The sequence below is a fragment of the Podarcis gaigeae genome (assembly GCF_964106915.1).
Source record: "Podarcis gaigeae genome assembly, chromosome: 8".
In the NCBI taxonomy this organism is placed as follows: Eukaryota; Metazoa; Chordata; class Lepidosauria; order Squamata; family Lacertidae; genus Podarcis; species Podarcis gaigeae.
Window position 1 is genome coordinate 40,987,165 of NC_139684.1, and position 20,396 is coordinate 41,007,560.

General features: G+C 47.1%; 1 protein-coding gene across 3 annotated transcripts in view; it reads left to right on the forward strand.

Annotated features, from left to right (window-relative positions):
- Positions 1 to 1,936: 1,936 nt before the first annotated feature.
- Positions 1,937 to 20,396, forward strand: part of PIEZO1 (piezo type mechanosensitive ion channel component 1 (Er blood group)) — a 110,824-nt gene continuing 92,364 nt past the window's right edge. For 2 of the 3 annotated variants that reach the window (XM_083754504.1, XM_083754503.1), the window contains exon 1: positions 1,963 to 2,677. In XM_083754504.1, the coding sequence (XP_083610630.1) occupies positions 2,614 to 2,677 (64 nt within the window). In that variant the 5' untranslated portion in view covers positions 1,963 to 2,613. Of the gene's footprint in view, positions 2,678 to 20,396 lie in introns of all 3 variants that reach the window. The other variant, XM_083754502.1, reaches the window with a different exon arrangement.

Sequence of the window (20,396 nt, forward strand, 5' to 3'; positions counted from 1 at the left end):
ATACCAAGTCAGACCATAGGTCCATCTAGCTCACAATACAATACACAATACACTGACTGGCAGCGGCCCTCCAGGCAAGGGGTGCTCTCAGCCCCACTTGGAGTTGCTAGGGATTGAACCTGGGACTTCAGTGGCTTTATAGGAGCAACCTTAGGCCCAATGATAGAGGCGGAGTGGAGGAAGTGGACAGAGGAAAGTTTTTCTCCCTGTCTTGTAACATTAGAATTCATGGACATCCAATCAAGCTTGAATACTGTAGGATTCCAGACAGACAAAAGAAAATAGTTCTTCACACAGCCCATAGTTAAGCTATGAGAGATGCTCATATACTACTTCTTCTTTGGTGATCACTAGTAGCCGGGTCAGTTTGTCTTCCATAAACACAGTTTTAACTGGATCCACATGTCCTTCCACAGTGAAGACATTGGTTTCTGGGCGGGAGTTGATCACGGTGTGGATTTGCCAAGCATGCCTTCCTCTTAGCACATTTCTCCCTTGCGTCCTGAGTTCGAGTGTCTTCAAAGCCCATGACACCTTTGGTAAAGGCTGTTCTCCAACTGGAGCGCTCACAGGCCAGTGTTTCCCAGCTGTCAGTGTTTATACTACATTTTTTAAGATTTGTCTTCAAACCTCTTTTGTTGACCACCAGCATTACGCTTTCCATTTTTAAGTTCAGAATAGAGTAGTTGCTTTGGAAGACAATCATCAGGCATCCGCACAACATGACCAGTCCAACGAAGTTGATGTTGAAGAATCATTGCTTCGACACTGGAAGATCTTTGCTTCTTCCAGTACACTGATATTAGTTCACCTGTCTTCCCAAGTGATGTGTAAAATTTTTCAGAGAAACCGTTGATGGAATCTTTCGAGGAGCTGGAGATGGCATTTATAAGTGGTCCATATTTCACAAGCACATAGTAAGTTTGGTAGTACAATAGCTTTGTAAATAAGCATTTTGGTTTCCCTGCGAATGTCCCAGTCCTCAAACACTCTGCACTTCAGCCGGGAGAAAGCCGCACTCACAGAGCTCATGTACAGGGCAGTGATGGCTACCAACTTGGACAGCTTTCAGAGAGGATTAGACCATGGGTAGGCAAACTAAGGCCCAGGGGCCAGATCTGGTCCAATCACCTTCTAAATCCGGCCTGCGGATGGTCTGGGAATCAGCGTGTTTTTACATGAGTAGAATGTGCCCTTTTATTTTAAATGCATCTCTGGGTTATTTGTGGGGCCTGCCTGGTGTTATTAGCTGAGTAAAATGTGTGCTTTTATTTAAAATGCATCTCTGGGTTATTTGTGGGGCATAGGAATTCGTTCATTCCCCCCCCCCCCAATATAGTCCGGCCCACCACAAGGTCTGAGGGACAGTGGGCCGGCCCTCTGCTGAAAAAGTTTGCTGACTCCTGGATTAGACAAACCCATGGAGGGAAAGGCTACCACTGGCTACTAGCCATGATGGCTATGCTCTGTCTCCACAGTCAGAGGCAACCCTGCTTCTGCGAACCAGTTGCTGGAAACCCCAGAAGAGGAGAGGGCTGTTGCGCTCAGGTCCTGCTTGCAGGCTTCCCACAGGCATTGGTTGGCCACTGTGAGAACAGGATACAGGACTAGATGAGCCGCTGTCCTGATCCACCCTGACATGGCAGCTTCTCATTCATGAATTTGTCCAGTCTAGTCTCAGTCAAACCTCCGCATGTAGCGAGGGCTCTGTTTCCACGGGGTGGTTCCGAAATCACACTCTCCAAGTGCCCAGAGGCGCTTTCTTCTGGCAAAATTATTGTTATTATTTTTCTGAGCGTGATGTGGCATCTGGAAACGGGCTGCCCTGGTGGCCTGTTGCTGCGATGGGGCTGAGCTGGCGCTAGATGGTGCTGCGTCCCAGAAAAAGGCCCGGACGGAACGGGACTGCAGAGCCCCACAAGCCAAGGCCAGGGGAGGCCGCGCCAAGGAGGAGAAGGAGGCGGAGGCTCCTTCCAGCAAAGTGCAAGTTTGACGCAAAGCAGCGCCGCCCCGGCCAGAGCCAGACACGTGCTGCGGGCCGAGGGAGGCGAGGAGCCGCCGCGGCAGGAGCAGCTGCTACCGGAGTTTGGCGCGGGCTGGAGCAGGCTGCCCTGGAACACCTTGCTCCGCCAGGGTACCCCGCGCGTACTCCGGAGTAAAGCCAGAGTAGACTCCCCACCTCTCGGCCTTCCTCTTCCCCGGAGAGCTGCGCTGGAGATCCCCGAGGGCCGGGAGGGAGGAGACGCCGCCGCCTAGCAGAGCCCAGAGGGCGGCCCCCGAGGGAGTCAGCAAGTTTCGCCCGAGGGAGTCTCTGCGCGTTTTTGGCCGGAGCGCCCGGGAAGCGCGCCTTGCCCTGCTTCGGCGTCTTGGGAGTGGTCCTTCCATGCCGGAGCACGGCGGGGCCCCCAGCGAGGGAGGACCCCGCTGACCGCGGGGCTGGCGCGGTGACTGACTTGGGGGCGGGGGGCTTAGAGGCTCCTCCCTTCCCCCGTCCACGCCGGAGGAGCAGGCAGGCGGCGATGCTGGCGCCGGCGACGCGCGCCTTGCCTGCTGGCTGCGGAACTTGCGCCTGAGCGCGCAAAGGGCGCGCTGCTGCCACAGTGGGCGAAGAAGATGGAGTTGCGGGTCTGCTGCGGGGTCCTCTACTGGCTGCTATTGCCGCTCTCCCTCCTGGCAGGTAAGAAGTGGACCTGGGGTGGGAGACACACCCGCCCCCCCTCATTTCTCCAGCACTGCCTTCCTATTTCTCGCCCGCGCGTTTTCCAGGGATTCCCCCCGTTCCAGATGTTCAGAGAAGTGCTTCTTCTAGCGGCACAGCTGGGGTGGTGGAGTGTTAGGGTTACGCACGGGGGGGACGGGACACCTCTCTCGCTTTCTCTTCGCTGACTCAACCTTGGGGCTCCGCGTCTCCGTCGCGGTCACCTTGCGCTTTTGCTCACCCGCTCCCACCACGCTGCGCTTCCGCGGAAGTCGCTCCCGCTGGCTGCCTTCATTACCTTTTTTACAACCCGGGGAATTCTTGGTTGGAAGGACCTGCCCATGTCCACGAGTGGGGTCAGTGGCTGAAGTGAAGAATGAATAAAGCCCCGGCTTTTGTCTACTAGACCTCAGCGTGAGCAGCCTTTGAAAACCTGGTGCATGATGCACAAGGGAGAGGGTTGGAGTCAATGACCTTTAGGGACCCTCGCCATGGCGCACGGTTTTTGCATGTGGTGGATACCGGCTGGCATATGCATTCTGTTCCTTTCTCCCTGCCCTCCTTCCTGTCTGAGGACCTGAGATTCTGAATGAAAGAGGCGAGGGAGAACTTCTTGGTAGAGTTGCAAAATTCCTCGCTCATGACTGAATAGCCCATCCTGTGTGGATCTGGCTGTGAGTCACTTGGGTGGGTTGCGGAGAAGGTGGCTGCTACTGGCGAGCCTTGCGGAAGGCACTGGCGGCAGCCCCACCTTGGTTCTCGCAAGGCACAGAAGGAGCGTCTCTTTTGCTTGTTCTGCCTCCACTGTCGCAGGCAGCGAATGCTTCTGCTGGGAACTGCTGGAAGGCAGAGTGCTGTTGAACTCCTGCCCTGCTTGCAGGCTTCCCATTGGGGCATCTGGGTAGCCACTGAGAGAACAGGGTGCTGGTCTAGAGTTTCCCTAGAAGTCTCTTCCCACCCCCTCAAGCTGCTCTCTGGTGCTGACAGCACGTGCATAATTTGTCCTGCCAACAAGGGTTATTTTGTACCGACAAGTATAGGCTGAGAATGCAGAGAGAGGTATAAATTGAAGGTTAGGACTGTGTTTCCTTTTTTTGCACTTCCTGCTTTTCCAGTATCCTAGAGTCCCTCTTCCTTTTGGACACAAAGGAAAGTAGGAAGTTGATATCAGACCTCCTGGTGGGAATTAATATTGTGGTGCTAACAGACTCTAGGTAGCAAACACATGGATGGGAAGATCAGTGAGCATTGTGTTTTGCACATTGAGGCATGATGCGGAGTCTGAGCTGGGGGTGATTGACCAGAAAAAGTGATGGTGGATTCACGATGGATAGTGCGATAAAAACATTAACTTAGTGTGTGGCAGAAAGGCAAATTCTCCTTGCAGGGAATTGAGAATAAAAACTGCCAATATCATTGCACTGTTATACAAATCTACAGGGTGAAAGCAGTGGGAATACTATGTTCAGTATTGGTAGCTTCAGCTTGAAAAAGGATATTGCAGAACTGGGGAAAGTTCTGCATGTTGTGGGAAAGGTAGATAGAGGAAACTCTTTTATCCCTCCCATTTATGCAACTAGAATTCCTGTAAAGCTAGAATGGCTAGAATCCAGTGAAGCTGAATTCAGGAAGATTCAGGGCAGACAGAAGGGAAGTACTTCACACAGCGTGCAGTTAAACTGTGGAACTCACTTCCACAAGGCGGGGTGATGGGTCCCAATTTAGACAGCTATAGAAAGGGTTTAGATCAACTCGTTGAGGATACGGCTACCGATGGCTACTAGTCATGATAAATGTATATGGCTTGTATGTATCCATGTTAGTTCTACACGAGATAGACACACTGAATGATGCACATGGCTAACTTTGGTCTATTCATTTCAATGGGTCTACTCTGTGTTGAACTAATATTAGATGCAGCCCACTGTCTCCAGGATCAGGGGCACTTTGCCTCTGAGTACCAGGTGCTGGTGATCAGAGGCAGGATACAAGGGCTGTTGTGCCCGTCTCCTGCTTGTGGGTTTCCTAGAGGCTTCTGGTTCTCCACTCTGGGAAAAGGGATGCAGGGAGGCCTTTGGTATGATCCAGCAGGGCTCTTCTGATGTTTATTTTCATATGCTTATATCCCTCCCTCTCAGTGGGAGCCCAGGGCAAAAAACAATGCATTCCAAGTCTCTAATAAAGCCCATTAAAATTCCCATAAAACACACAGCCACATCTTCTTCACAAATGTTGTTAATACCCCCAAACAAACTTAAGGAAGCAGATTTCAGCACTGCCTTTCCTAGTATGGAGGGTTAGAGCAAACAAACTTCTAAAGCATGAAGTACTTTGCTATTTATTGAGGGCTGAAATCGGGAAAAGCTATTTAAATTATTTTGCTGTTGAGCCTAGCAAGAGAAGTGAGATCTCTGTACAAGCAGAGACTTTTATTAAAAAAAGTCGTCATCATCCAGGAACCAACTGACTTAAGTCTCTTGCTGACACTCCAACTTTATTTTATTTTAATAATTGTTCCTCTGTGTATTTGGCACCTACAAAAATGCCCAGGCTGGCTTCTAGGAATTTTAAGTATTTTTCCAGGCTTCCTTACAGGGCACTGTCAGAGAGGTGGGGCTCATTTTTCATCCCCAAGTGCATTACCAAGGGATGACGAGGCACTGTGGAACCTTTTAAAACTAAAGTATTATAAACAATTATATAGAAACTGAGAGATTCTAGGGGTCAAAGATGTAAGCACAAATGTCATTCTGTTTTGTATTATTTTATTGTTTATAACCAATGCCCCCGCCTATAAATGGCTGTCCATAATAAAATAGGAATGTGTGCAGAGCTTCACAAACTATTTAGATGGAAATGCAGCTCATCTCCCTGGAAAATAAAGGATATCATTGTTAAATGTGTATTCTTATTTTTATAGACTTGTTACCATTTATATTATGCCCAAAGTCTGGAACGTATTACTGATGTCCCTGGCCCCCTTTTTGCCTTTGCTTCAATATTTCACGCCTGTTTTCTGTGATGATTTTGCATTTTAATAAAATAGATTTTAAAAAAATTAAAATTACATTAAGGTTCTGCATCACAGCCACAATAACTTGCCCAATGGATTGCCGTAATCTCACCCCTCCCCAGTGGCGTAGCGTGGGTTGTCAGCACCCGGGGCAAGGCAAGCGATTTGCGCCCCCTAACCCGTGGATTTTAGCACTTGAGTCTCTTCCACTAGATTAGTTAGTGCGAGCACGCCCCTCCCCCGATGTTGCGCCCGGTGCAGCTGGCCCCCCCTGCACCCCCCACACTACGCCACCTTCCCTTCTAATCTTCCATTAGCTATCTACCTTCACTGATTGATTTCCTTCTCTTTTCCCTCCCTCTGTTCTGCCCCACTCACATGCCTAAATCTAGATTGCATGCTTAGCGGGGCAGGGCGGGGTGTGGGTGTGTGAACCCATCTTTTGTTGTGTTACACTGTAAAATGTAGTATATACCAGTAGCACTATATCAAGAATAATAATTTTTCCACATTGCAAAACAGGGGCGGGGAAGGAGAATCATTGCAATTTAAAGCACTACTATCTGTACAAAATTGTCTGTGACTCTCCTTTGAGGAATTCCATTTTGCCAGGCTCTTTCAAATGGAAGCTCCAATCTCACTAGCAGCAAAACTGCAGCTGTATTGTGTGAGTAGCTGCAATTAAGTAAAATACATGGGGTGGCTTCTTAGACATGGGCATTTGGAGAAATAGCACCTCATGGTGTTCCATGGAGGTTACTGATGATGATTATTATTTTCAGATGATATGTTCTGGGTTTGTTGTCTTTTCTCAACACCTGTTCCTTCGGGAATAATGACTGCCTTTATTCTTGTTTTAAAGTGCGCTGAACTGAAGTAAAGAGAGGTTTCCTTTGGTGACCCCACAGCTCCTTGTTGAAACAAGACAGTTCAGGGTTTCAAAGGCTTCCTCTTGCTCTGGATTATTCCGAATGAATAATCTGCAGCCTTGCAACGCAACCCGTGAATCTATCTCGTAGTTTTCCCAGCCGATCCTGTTGCGTCAGCTGGCTGTCAAAAGTGTCTTCACGAAGAGACCTGGCCCTTCCCTATTTTCCTTCCCGCCCCCAGAAATGCCTGTGTTTTGAAAGTCCATGTACGGAGACAGCTGGCCAGTTTTGCACAAATATTTAATGAACAAGCAAAGCCCTGGCCATCCCCAGTCTGTTGCAAAGGTAAACTCTGGAATGGCCGTTAGTTATACACCCAGCGGCTAGGAGAAAAGAGAGGCTGGTGTTGTGAAGAGGGATGAAGGAAGGGTCTGTGTCCCTCCAGAATTGTCCTGCCAACAAAGTAGCCTTGCAGTGGATGGAGAAAATTGGGCAGCTGTTGGATGTTCTCAGCATGGATTGCTAGTGGGTTTGCTAATGTTCCCTAGGAGTACAATTCTGATTTGCTCTGGATTTTTTTGCTTAATCCATTCATTCTGGCTGCAAGAAGTGTTCTTCTGCTGTGTATGTTGGGAATTGGTTTTGTGTGCACTCAGTACAGAGGGTAGTATTTAGTGCTGGTCAGAGTAGACCCTCACCCATTGAAACTAAGGGACATAGCTGGCGTGCATTCACTCTGAATAAAGCTTAAAGGTAAAGGGACCCCTGACCATTAGGTCCAGTCATGACCAACCCTGGGGTTGCGGCACTCATCTCGCTTTATTGGCCAAGGGAGCTGGCATACAGCTTCCAGGTCATGTGGCCAGCATGACTAAGCCACTTCTGGCAAACCAGAGCAGTGCACGGAAACGCCCTTTACCTTCCCGCCAGAGCGGTACCTATTTATCTACTTGCACTTTGACGTGCTTTCAAACTGCTAGGTTGGCAGGAGCAGGGACCGAGCAATGGGATCTCACCCCATCACGGGGATTCAAACCACCGACCTTCTGATTGGCAAGTCCTAGGCTCTGTGGTTTAACCCACAGCACCACCCGCGTTAGTTGGATGCTAATAGTAGATAGTGAGAACATAAGAAGAGCCTGCTGGATCAGGCCAATGGCTCATTGAGTCCAGCATCCTGTTCTCACAGTGGCCACCCAGATGCCTGTGGGAAACCCACAACGCAGACAGAAGAGCTCTCTCCCCTCCTGTAGTTTCCAACAACTACTGTTCAGATGCATGACTGCCTCTGATCATGGAGGCAAAGCAGAGTGTTGGCTAGTAACTATCCATAGCCTTTTCCTCCATGAATTTGTCCGGTCCTCTTTTAAAGCCATCTAAGTGGGTGACTCTCTCTCTCTCTCGTGGGAGTGAGTTCCATAGTTTAAATATATACTACATGAAGAAGTACATTCTTTTGTTTGTCTTGAATCTTCCAACATTTATTGGATGTACACGACATCTATTGTTATGAGAGAGGGAGAAAAACTTTTCTCTATCCACTTCCCCATGCCGTGCATGATTTCACAAACCTTTGCTACTATCTGAGTTTTATTATTTTTACAATGCACTTTTTTGGGGGCGCTCTAGAATCCAGCTTGGCTGCTGGCAGGTTTTGTCAATGGCTGCATTTTGAGGGTGCTTTGTTTGCACCCTGTTTGGAAAATGGGCGTTACATGACTGCAGCCTTTACATGACCTCTAGAATGTTTTGGACTGCAATTCCCTTGAGTCCTAGCTGACATGGCCATATTATGCTGGAACTGATAGAAACATGACCATGCTGGCTGGGGCTGATGGGAGTTGTAGTCCAAATCATCTGGAAGGCACCAGGTTGGCAAAGGCCGCTGTGCTGCTTTCCCAGTTCAAAGCGAGCTAATTCTGTGTGATGCATGTGTCACTGAGCCCTTTCCTTGCTTGTGGGCAAGACTCCAGAAACCAACTGTCAGATACTCCATAAGGCCTGGGACAGAGATGGTCAGCTTTTGTAGCATCAGAGGCTGCTCTATTCACCAGATTGCGGTGTGCGTGCTGGGAGTGGTCAAGCTCCATAGTGAAGTTTGCAAAATCTCACAGTCAGGGAGCCTGTGTGGTGAGGAATGGCACTGCATGCTAGTAGGCACATTTAAGAAACCAAATTCAAACCCAGCATAACATGCTGACGCCTAAAATCTTTGTTTCTTGCAACTGTGGGCACTGAGGGCAGATGAAACAGTTTCCTGGACCACCCCATATCTAGGATATAAAAGGGGTTAATACCCGTTTCTCTCCCCACTCCCGTTCTGTCACCTTGCACTCCTGGAAAACGGCAGCCTTTGAATTTCAGCAAGACTAAAGCACCTGCCTTGGGACCAGCAGGGATTGTGGGGGAGATACCTGATGATGGTTTAAAGAGGAGGCTGGTGAGCATCAGAGGTCCTGGGACAGCTAAAGCGCAAAATCTTCACCCTTTCTCTGTGAAGCTGATCCTGAGGCAGTTGCATCTGATTATAATGAGTCTCATGAAAACCCTGTTGTGTTGAGCCACTTGGCACCATCTTCTGTGTGTGCCTGGGTAGGAGTGGGAAGGCAGGGCACCCCCAAGCAGCCAGGCTTCCTTGCCCCCTCCCCCCGGGAAGACCGTGGGGGCTATGAGCACCTTTCTTTTTCATGTGGCAGCAAGAGAGGTGGGTGCGACTCTCCCAACTAGCCTGGCACCCTGGAGACAGAGCGGGGACGTTTGCAGGCCAGCTGTTTGCATGTGCCGTTTTCTGTGTCCATGACAAGGAGCGGCGATGGATAAGGCACCCTGTCCTGTTTCGTTCCTGACCCCCATTGCTGCCAGCCTGCCCTCCACCTCCCATTTTCCCCTAGGCGGCTGCACGAACTGACTGAGCAGTTCTTATGCAGTTTCATTTGCGGCAACAGCAAACCGCTGCAGGGGTGGAGAGGGGAGAGATTTTGCAAGCCGCAGAAGAAGCAGAGGGACTTTCTGTGTGGTTTGCGCTGCCTGACCCCAAGACTAATTCCTTTACTAGTTCCCCCTCCCCCACATTTCTTAAATAGGCAATGAGTTCTATTCCGACATGTGCATGTCTCTGTCTGTCTCTTCCTCTCTCTCTCTTTCTCTCTGTGTGCATGTCTTTCTCCCAGCGGTGACTCACAGAGCCTACAGGATGTGAGAAGTTTAATTATAACTGTGCCTGCAAACGCTGCTTAAGTTTGTCTGCTATAGGCCCTCCATTTCTGGGCACTGCTCTCGCAAAGAAAATGCTATCAGGAATAGGGACTGAGCTGACGTCAAAGCTAGTTCCAAGATCTGGGTTCAAATCCCACATACCATGTCTCCTGCGGTTTGTGTAAAAGAACGGTAGTAGAAGTGCTGCCAGTTTTTGGACTCCTGCTCAAAGGATTACTGGTAGCTCCCAGTGAGGTTATAAAGAAGCACCAACATTCCTGCAGTTTTAAGCTTGAGTGTTAAAAGATGCAGATGCTTATTTGTCCTGCCGTTATGTTAACTGAGTGCTCAGTGTTTTAGTCTTTGCCATCCAGATCTGCAGAAACTTGCTATTCTGTTAACATTGGTAAAGAGCAGGCGGAAACAGAGAAGGGCAGAGAACCAGGAACACATCACTGGATGGGAGAAGAATGTTCTAAATAGCTATGTTGTAGTCAAAGGCGTCCAGTTTGGGTAATATTTATGATGAAACACTTGCAGTTCTTAGTAATACGTATCCAAATATCCCAGAGATACCTGCTCCTTAAAACTCACAAACCAGATGTTCTACCACTGGGATGACACTTAATGGTCTAAACATTCAATTCATATCTTGCCTCTCTTATAGGAAGCTTTATCATTTTATAAGCACGATGACCCTGTGAGACAAGGTAGTCTTTTAGGCAATGTCCAGCCCAGTGTCTCTCAGTGAACTTTGTGATTGTGGAGATTTGAAACAGGGTCTCTCAGGTCTTAGTCAGACACTGGAAGTACTGCACCATGTTGGCTCCTAAGAAATTTGTGGCCCGCCATCCATTTTATATCTGAGAAACAAGGTTAAGGCTTAGGACTGGAGCTTAGGGGTACCAGGAGTGAGTGGAAAATATATGCCACCCTCCCTTTCTTACAGCCTTGCAAATGTCTCCAGAAGCATGTTGAAAGCTTGCTTTTAAACACACACACACACACACACACACACACACACACACACGGTTGGGTTAGACTAGTGGTTCCCAAACTCCCTCTGCCCCTATGGACCACTTACTGATTTTTCTGCCTCGTAGCCATTGTAATGTGCCATGCTAGAAGATGTATGATTTTTAATTATATTTTTATGCATTTCTAGTTTCTTATATCCAGTGTTCTCTCCTATCACAATTAGTATTCCATAGAATACAGGGACGCGGGTGGCGCTGTGGGTAAAACCTCAGCGCCTAGGACTTGCTGATCGCATGGTCGGTAGTTCGAATCCCCGCGGCGGGGTGCGCTCCTGTCGTTCGGTCCCAGCGCCTGCCAACCTAGCAGTTCGAAAGCACCCCCGGGTGCAAGTAGATAAATAGGGACCACTTACCAGTGGGAAGGTAAACGGTGTTGTTACGCTGGCCACGTGACCCGGAAGTGTCTGCGGACAGTGCTGGCCTATAGAGTGAGATGAGCGCACAACCCTAGAGTCTGTCAAGACTGGCCCGTACGGGCAGGGGTACCTTTACCTTTACCTTAGAATACTGTATAAGGACAACAAGAAGAAATAAAAGTACAGTTAAAAATCAATATACTGAATGTGATGGATGTGCTACTTCCTGTCTTCAAGCACAAATCCACAGATACCCTGAGTACTATCTGAATGAAGCTCATGGACCTCTGGTGGGCCATAGGCCACAGTTGGGGAACTCCTGGGTTAGACAGTTGTGTCATACAAAAAGTGATAATAATAAAAAGCACTTTTGTTCCAAATAACAAAGGTTTCTCAGAGTGAGGATTTTCCCCAGACAAACAAACATTTGTCACAAGAAACCAAACACGTAGCCACTGATGAATCCAGTCTGTGATCTTCGTTTTTTATAGGTTCATGAGCTGTTTTTCCAAGGGGTGGGGCGTATTTGCAGCTGAAAAATGGGATACAAATACAGTGGTACCTCCAGTTGCAGACGGGATCCGTTCTGGAGGTCTGGTCAGATCCCGAGGTTTCCGCAACCTGAGGACCACTTCTGTGCATGCGCATGGTGAAACCCAGTCAAATACTTGTGGGTTTGCCGCTTTCGCATCCTGACGTTTACGTAACCAGAGGGTAACCTAACCAGAGGTACTACTGTACAGTAATTTTAGAGAAAAATATAAGGAGAGGTGCTGGAGCTTGAACTGGCTTGGGCCCACTCCCACCTCCCCTAATTCTTGCCACCTCCTAACCAGGCAGCCTCACTCCCTAACCCCAGATGTCTGGAGGCTGCCTGTGATGACTCAGCAAAAAAGGAGGGAACACTCTGTGCATGCTCAAAGTGGTTGTCTTGTTACTACTTTTCCTCCAAATGGTATTCTGGGATTTAGGTCTGGCAGGTCCTGGTTTGGGTTAGCCTTCTGATCCTGATCCTTTGCATTCCTAGCTATTCAGAAAAGTGTGTGTGTGCCTAAGAGAGTGGGAGAGACTTGTGTCTCTGTTTGCTGTAGGCCTCTCCTCCACCCTCCCTCTCACAATCTCTCTCTTGCAACATGTCTAGCCTGCTCAGCTGGTGTTCTTGGTTTCACTTTGCTGGGATCCTTTCTCCCCCCCCCATGCCCCTCCTCCTGCCACCTGATCAGCTGCTGCAGTTGTTATTTTGAAGGTCTGCAACTGAGACCTCTCTGAGAGCCAGGAAGCCATACCTTGTAAACTTTGTGTGTTTTCTTGAGAGGGAGGCAAACCCGCGGTTACTCAGTGCAGGTGTGCTCTGCACAAGCTCAGAGGCCATTAATTATTACCCAGCTTATCAAACAATTCTGTTTTGTAAAAAAACAATTTTAATAGTTTTCAATATTGATTTTGCAATATTGCAAATATTTTTAGGAAATGCTCTTGTATTTTCTCTGTTGTCCCTCTCTTGGTGACCTCCAGAAGTTTTGTACTCCAGTCTCAACTAGATGGCCAGCAGTTGCGGATGATGGGCATTGAAGCCCAAAACAGACAGAAAGCACCAGCTTGGAAAAAGCAAATGTCTACAGTATTATATTGTTCATTGTGAAAACATGCAGTTTGACAAAGAAAAGAACAGCCCTGCTGTGTTTGAATGAAAGGCTGTCTGTGCTGTTTTCCTTTTTTCATTATATTTGGGGATATGCATGTGAAACTTTCCATGGAAGAGTTAACACAGCAAAGTTAAAATGTCTCTTAATATAAGCAAAGTTAAGTCTCATCAGCATTATTGGAGATCCTGGTTTAAAATCTGCGTTGCCATTGATTCTGCTGGCGTGTTGCTATCTTCAGTTGCCCTGGATCTTATTGTCTGGGGGTCTGGGAGACACACAGCTATTTAATTAGAAAGGCAAGCTCTCTGCTCAGCTTTGAATGCTAACCAGAAAGAACATGATATCTTGGGAAGTTTCTTTTTCCCATCAGATCTGGTGCAAAGAGGAGGCAGCTGAAGTGTCTCTGTGGCCCTCCTTCAGATCCTTGTAAAGGAAGCGGCCAGATTTTTCTCTCTTCTCAGCCTCTCAAAAAATCAGGGGATGGGCTGCAATCTTAACCTGGTAGTGAGTCCCATTGAACTCTGCGGGTTGCACTCCCAAAGTTTCCATTATTTCTCTCTTAAAGCTTGCATGAGAGACAGAAACGATGGGGCGTGTGTGTTTGTGTATATGTGTCTGGTGACACAGTAACTTTTTCCGCATGCTCGGAGGCTGATCCCTGGGATTAAAGAGAGGTAGCATTGCTCAGTATGCGGATCAAATGCAGCTCAGGGTGAATGGCAAAGCTAGCTGTGCACAGCAGGGGTGAGGAACCTCAGATTGGGGAGCTCCCCACCTCTCTATCTCACCCTTGAGAGTCTCTCCAGGGGGACACACCTCTTCACTAGTCTCCACTTCCCTGGGCATCCTCAAGCATTTTTGCCTGACTTGAATATGTCCTTGATAGGAGGTTGGAGAGTTGTGTGTAGAAACCAGCCTACTGCACTAAGGTGAAATGAACATCCGTTGCTCCACTCATTATTGCCACTGGCCCCACACACTGCTGGCATGTGGCTTCTGGAAGGTTGCCCAGAATCGAATATGGCCTTCTAACTGGGAAAAAAATGTCCCTCCTGGTGTGCATTGTGCTCTGAGATTAAAGGATTTGCCTACCTGTTTGTTCTTTGTTTGGCCTCTACTACTTTGTGTCCTATTTAACTTTTGTTCCAACGCTGAGGAATCTGAGTTCGTTGTGACACAGCCTGCTTATCTCCTCAGTTGCAACTCCTCCCATCCTCTTTTCATCCCAAAGGACTACAAAGGACGTAGGAGGAAGACTGCATCTAACCCAGCATCCTGTTCTGAGAGGGGCGAAGCAGAGGCCCTGATAGGAAAGCTGAAAACAGGATGGCATGTGAAGTTTGCATAGTACAGTCATACCTTGGAAGTTGAACGGAATCTGTTCTGGAAGTCCGTTTGACTTCCAAAGCGTTTGGAAACCAAAGCACGGCTTCTGAATGGCTGCAGGAAGCTCATGCAGCCAATCAGAAGCCATGGAAGCCCTGTCGGACGTTTGGCTTCCAAAAATAGTTCGCAAACTGGAACACACACTCCTGGGTTTGTGGCGTTCAGGAGCCAAAACATTTGGGAACTTAGCTGTTCAAAAACCAAGATACAACTGTACACTAAAAACAACCTTTTTAAAGATTGGGGTGCCTTTTTCGCTCACAGAAAAGGTTTTATATCTGTTAATCCAGGGGTGAGGAGTCCTTCTGGAGGCCACGTGCCCTGTGATGGGTGGGGCTAGTGGCAAATGTGGGCGGAGCAACAAATGCAATCTCCCCCCACACACTTGCAGAGTTGGCTAGTTTCAGCAGCCTTTATCCAGAGGCATTATCAGAGTTCAAGGACACATTCCAGCAAAACACATTTGAGGGCGGTGCAAAGCAGGGTCAGGGAGGGGGTTTGACCCAGGGAGAGCAATGAGGGCCAGAGAGAGAGGGTCTGGAGGGCCACATTCGGCTCTCAGACCCACAGTTCTCCGCTCTTAAGTTAATCTAACCAATGAATCAGTTGAAGTCCTAGTTGGTGAACTGGTGGCTGCTGCTGTTTGGGGGCTTCTAACATAGCAGCTTGGCTGTCACTTGACCATTCCATTGATTTCTTCCAGCTTTCCTGTAACAGGCCTTGTTTTCAGCCAGCCCTCTTCAGAGTCTGGTGGTGGCCCTCATCTCTGCTCTTGGTTGTTCTAGGGTCTCTTGTCCTCCACCCCCCTAAACCACACTCATGAGACCATTAGTGGATGCTTGCATCTCAAAATTGGATTAATTTTACATAAAAACAGGATGCATTGGGTGAAATGACCCTTGTGATTATTATTTCTTTCCAGTAAGGGGAAATCTAGACACTAGTTGTTGTTGTTTACTAGAAATATCACTGGCTTGGCAGGAGGATACATTTTTTTAATGCTGTTCCTCCAGGAGGCGAGAGCACTCTGTCCTTCTTTTAATTAGCACCAAATTGGTTTTTCATCTGGATAGAAAAAGCGAGTTGTAGCTGCCATATGGATTTATTGACCGAGGAGAGCAGCAGTTGCTGTAGTGGCCAGTTTTGCACAACCTGGTGCCCTCCAGATTGTCTGCAACTCCCATCTAGTGAGGGGAGTTGTGGGGGGGAGGAGAGAAGGATATTGACAAGCTGGAATGTCTGCAGAGGTGGGTGACCACAATAATTAAAGGTCTGGAAACCAAGACTTATGAGGAATGGTTGAGGGAGCTGGGTATGTTTAGCACGGAGAAGAGAAGACTGTGAGGTGATATGATAGCCATCTTCAAATACCTGAAGGGCTGTCAAATGGAAAATGGAGCAGACTTGTATTTTGCTACTCCGGAGGGTAGAACTCAAATTAATGGATTCAAATTACTAAATAAATATTTGGAAGAACTTTCTGCTAGCAAGAGCTGTTTAACAGCAGTTCAGACTACATCAGGGAGTGGTGCACTCTCCTTTATTGGAGATTTTTAAGCAGAGGTCAGATGGCCATCTGTCAGGGATTCTTTAGCGGGGGTTGGACTAGATGACCCTTGGGGTACTTTCCAACTCTACAGTTCTATGACTCTGTGAGAAATTTGATTTCTCACACTCTCTGAAACAATACTCAGACTGAATCACAAGTATTCTTTGAAATTCCACAGTTTCCTGAATTTTGCAACACAGTACTCCAGCCTAGTGATGTGTACCAAAATGCATATATTCAGCTAAAATGTACACATTAATGCATATATTATTGAAATTAGGATGCGGCTCATACTTGTAGTGAAAATGGCTGTGCAAAAATGTGTATTAGGAGAAATTCACACTAAAATGCTGATGAATTTTCATGAGAACTTAAAAATAATAATTGCAAACTGTTTTGGAGAACTGAACTTAAGACTGGACAATGAGAAACAGAGAGAACTAAAGCTGGCATATTTATCCATCCTTACTCCCATCAACAGCTGTGTTGGCTGTTGGGAGTTGTAGTCCAAAATGACCTGAAGAAGAGCAGGTTGGGAAATGCTCTTGCATTTTCTCTGCTGTTCCAGACTCAGTGGTGTCTTCTTGGCTTGGGAGGTGGAGGAGACCTGTAATTTTAACCTCCATGGCAAAGCAGATGTTGTCTTGCCCACACCCCAAATAAGCAACAGAATTTGGGAAGGGCATGTTCCTTGCAGGAATGAGAGAGATGCTAAACACTCCTCCTTTCATTAACACTCATGTCATCAAGGTGTAAATTGCTCCCACAACACCCCAGGGATTGTTGTACTTCCTCATTTATATGTGGTCCCTTGTTGTGTATTAATTGCATAGGACACTAGGCCTTTATTAGGGGAGGTCCCAGCCCAGGGCTCAATGGCTAGAGCATGTAAATTTGGCTTGAGACATGAAAGTGGCACCTAGTTCCAAGTCACTTGGGTGAAGTTTTACTTGTCTGTTGTGCCATAAAAACTAGGTAAAGGTTCCAACTTCCTGCAAGTTTGGCAGGGGTGTGATGTCCTTAGCATTCAGTTTAGATGCTTGGTATATTAATTTGTTGCAACACTCTTGGGGTGCCTTTGGAGACTTACTTTTAGTAGTTCTTTATTGCTGTGTTATTATATATATATTGTGGTTTAAGCTTTCATAGGCTAGAGCCCACTTTGTCAAATGCAGGAAGCATGCCTTGCAGGAGGTTCTATCAGCAGTCAAATATATGCAACACATGCATATGCTCATGTGGCACGTCAGTGTGATACCAGCGGGTAAGCATGGCCACAAAGCCACAACATGCAAGGTTTTCAGTCTGTGGCATTCCTATGCAAAGCTCAAATGTGTGTAAGACAAGGACAAGGAACGTTCTGAGCAGCTGGAATTGGCAATAATAGTACACAACTTTTGGACGATGTCCGAGCCAGTTAATGGTGGACATCTGTTTGGGCAGCTGGGAAAGGAAAGCAGCTGTTTTGAGTGAGCTGCAGCCAACTCCAACTCCAGCTCTCTCTCCTTGTGAAATACCCTTTTGCCCATTTATTGCCAATTGGTGCCCTGACTGGAGATTTTGTCTCTGGCTTGCTGCTCTGAATCTGCTGTGCCTGGTGGATTTCCTTGTCCTTATGGAAATGGTACAGTTTTGTATTTGTTCTATCTTATTATTTTCCAACATTTAAAAAAAATGCCACAGACCATCCTTTTCTTCCCCCACCAGGATCCTGGTGGCTTTTCTAGCAGAGGAAATGTCCAGTTAAGCAAATCCTAGCTTTTACTGGCCCTTGGGTGAGATGTTGTACAATTTTACTCTGTAGGACACCGTTGTGTTCTGTGCTATCCTCATTACAAGAATTCTTCTTGAGTGCTCTTTATGTTCAGTCCACAATTTCTTGAAACTGTAGGGAGATTCCACCATTGCAAAGGCAGGCTCTTCCAAAAATATGTGAGATGACTGGCTTCTGTGAAACCCCAAGCAGATGAGCAGACTAAAAACTGCTCCAGTTTTTGTTGTCAGCTTGGTGGGATTGGCACAGAAGGTGAAAACACAGGATACCAGCTTGTGTGTGTGTGTGTGTGTGTGTGAGAGAGAGAGAGAGAGAGAGAGAGAGAGAGAGAGAGAGAATGCTTCCATCTGGGTGTGAAAGACTTGCAAGTAAGTCTGCAGAATTTACTTGTACTTTAAAAAGTTATCATTGCACTTATATCCCACCTTTCCCCCCAAAGAAGCTCAAGGTGGTGTGCATGATATTTATCTTCTGCATTTTATCCTCACAACAACCCTGTGAGGTAGGTTATGTTAAGAGACTGCCTAGTCCAAGGTCACCCAGGATTGTATGCAATGGTAAGCCTATTCTGAGTATCACTTAGTTGGCTATAACTCCCCATGAGCTTCATGGCTGAGTCGGGGATTTGAACCTTGGTCTCCCAGATCCTGGTCCAACACCCTGAACATTACACCACTCTGGCACTAGTGGCTTCAATGGAACATAAAAAAAAAACCCTCACCCTTGTTTCAGTCCTCAAAAGCTTCACAGCATGGTTACTTGGGGATAATTCTGAGTCACCCGAGGTAACCAGGTTGAATATTTGAACCGAAAATCCAGGAAGGGAAACGGCAGCAGGGGCATCCCAAAGATGCTTCATTTTTGTGGCTTTTCATCTTTTTGAGGGTGACCTGCAAGCCCTGTCTTTGTCATGATGAATTGCCTGGAAACAAGGAGGAAGTTGGCAGCTGTCTTCTAAATCTCACTCAGGCTGCTGTGAGAGTCGTGCTGAGTTTGTGCCGACAAATTAAAACTCCACACCTTTTTCTGTCGCAAGCCGAGTTATGACTTTGCATGGTGACTCGTCAAGATGGCTTTCGTAAGTTTTTTCTTTGTTGCATATCCACCCCGAGCAGGTCTGGACTCCTCTCTCTTGGATTTACTTTAGCAGGAGAAAAATGCATTATTTGTAGTAGGTTGGAGCACTTGGTAGCCAAAGGATGAGGTAGAAGGAAAAGAATGGTTGCAGTGGCTCTTTTGAGAAATCCTCCATAGGTGTGGAACAGCTTATAAGCTTCTACCAACTCTGGTTGAATCTACTGAAGTTGGCTCCTTCTTTTTAGACTTTACACAGTGTGTAAAGTGTTCTGTGAACTAATGTGATGGGAGATTAATTACCCCTAAGTAGCAGAAACACAGCTCTCTCTCAGCCTCTTGTTTCATCCTTTTCATTCCAGATGAACTGTTTATTGAGCATTCATCCTGATTTGTTAGCAAGGAGATTAGATAACGTTGGTTCTTTATGAGCATTCCTTCTGATTTATTCATGGGGAGGTTAGATGATGTTGCATCAAATGCAAGCATCACCGCACACTTCCCGGTGCATTTTCCCAATTGTTTTCCTTATTGTAAAAAGATCAGTATTTTTGGAAAGAAGCAGGTTTGTTATGCAAAACCTCCCAATTAGAACTGGGCCATCTGAATTTGCTGGTCTGGGATTGTACCCCACCCCCAAATAGCATTTTTAGTCCTTTCCCACTCATCCACCAGACCCAGAATATGGTAAGCCTCCATGTTGGCATCCATCTGTGACTTGGCAATCCTCTCATAACCCAGACTGTTGCTTTTCATTTCTTTCTTTTAAAAAAAGATCCTTGTGGTCGATTCATGTCATCACTTTCCCCCTGAATGCATTCTCATTGGGAACAGCTCAGGGGTTTGGCGTTGTTGGGCAGTTGTTGGGCAGAAGATGTTGTGTGGTTAGGACTCCTCTGAAGCTAAGCCAGCCAAAAGCCTTGGGTGGCTCCCCCCCTCCCATTTTAAGAGGGCAGGGAGAAGCCAATGCCTGTCTCAAATATACTGAGAAGATGCTTTTGTGACCCAGGCCTGTGACATAAGAAGACACTGGGTAGAATTAAGGTCAAGAAAAGAAAACCAGGTCAACTCGTCGAATTAAGGTCAGCTAAGAAAAAAACAGTGCAATATGATGCTTGACCTGGGTTTAGCTTTTGGGCTTCACCATCCCCCCTTTGTAAAATTAAATCAGCTTCTCTATTCAAGCAGTTATTGCTTTAACCTTCAACTGGCTTCAAATATTCCAACATTTCTTTCCAAACCTCTGCTCACAAGTACCCCCCTCCCCCAATTGTGGCTTTGTGGTTTTTTTTGCTTTTTTGCTTTCCTTTTCATCGCTTTCACAAAAGAGGAGTCTCTTCGTGAGATAGCACATTTAGACCTTTCTCTGTACTGTACTTTCTTCGCATGCCGACTCTCAAAACACTGCTGCCTTTGTAATGATAGCAAAAAAAATGCTCCTTCCCCCCCTCCTGTCCTTGATCTAGATCTGGTTGATATGCTGAGGTGGTGATATTAAAAACCCTATTGTCTTCACTGTGGTAGGTCATGAACTGACTTGAAGAGGATAACAGAAGTTGTGCTGCCATTCCCACCTCCACCCCCCAGCAGTTATTCTTCTTTATTTCTTGATTGCCCTCCCCATTCCCTCCTGATAAAGTGGGGAGAGGTGGTGTGTAGGGTTTAAAACTGCAGCCCCCTGTGCTGGGCTGCTTCATTCTTGAGCCTAGGCCCGAAGCCAGAATTAGCTTTGTTCACCAAAGCTCCCAAAATGGCTGCCTTGCTTCCTCCGTCTTGAGGCTGGGCATGCTGGGCCCTGA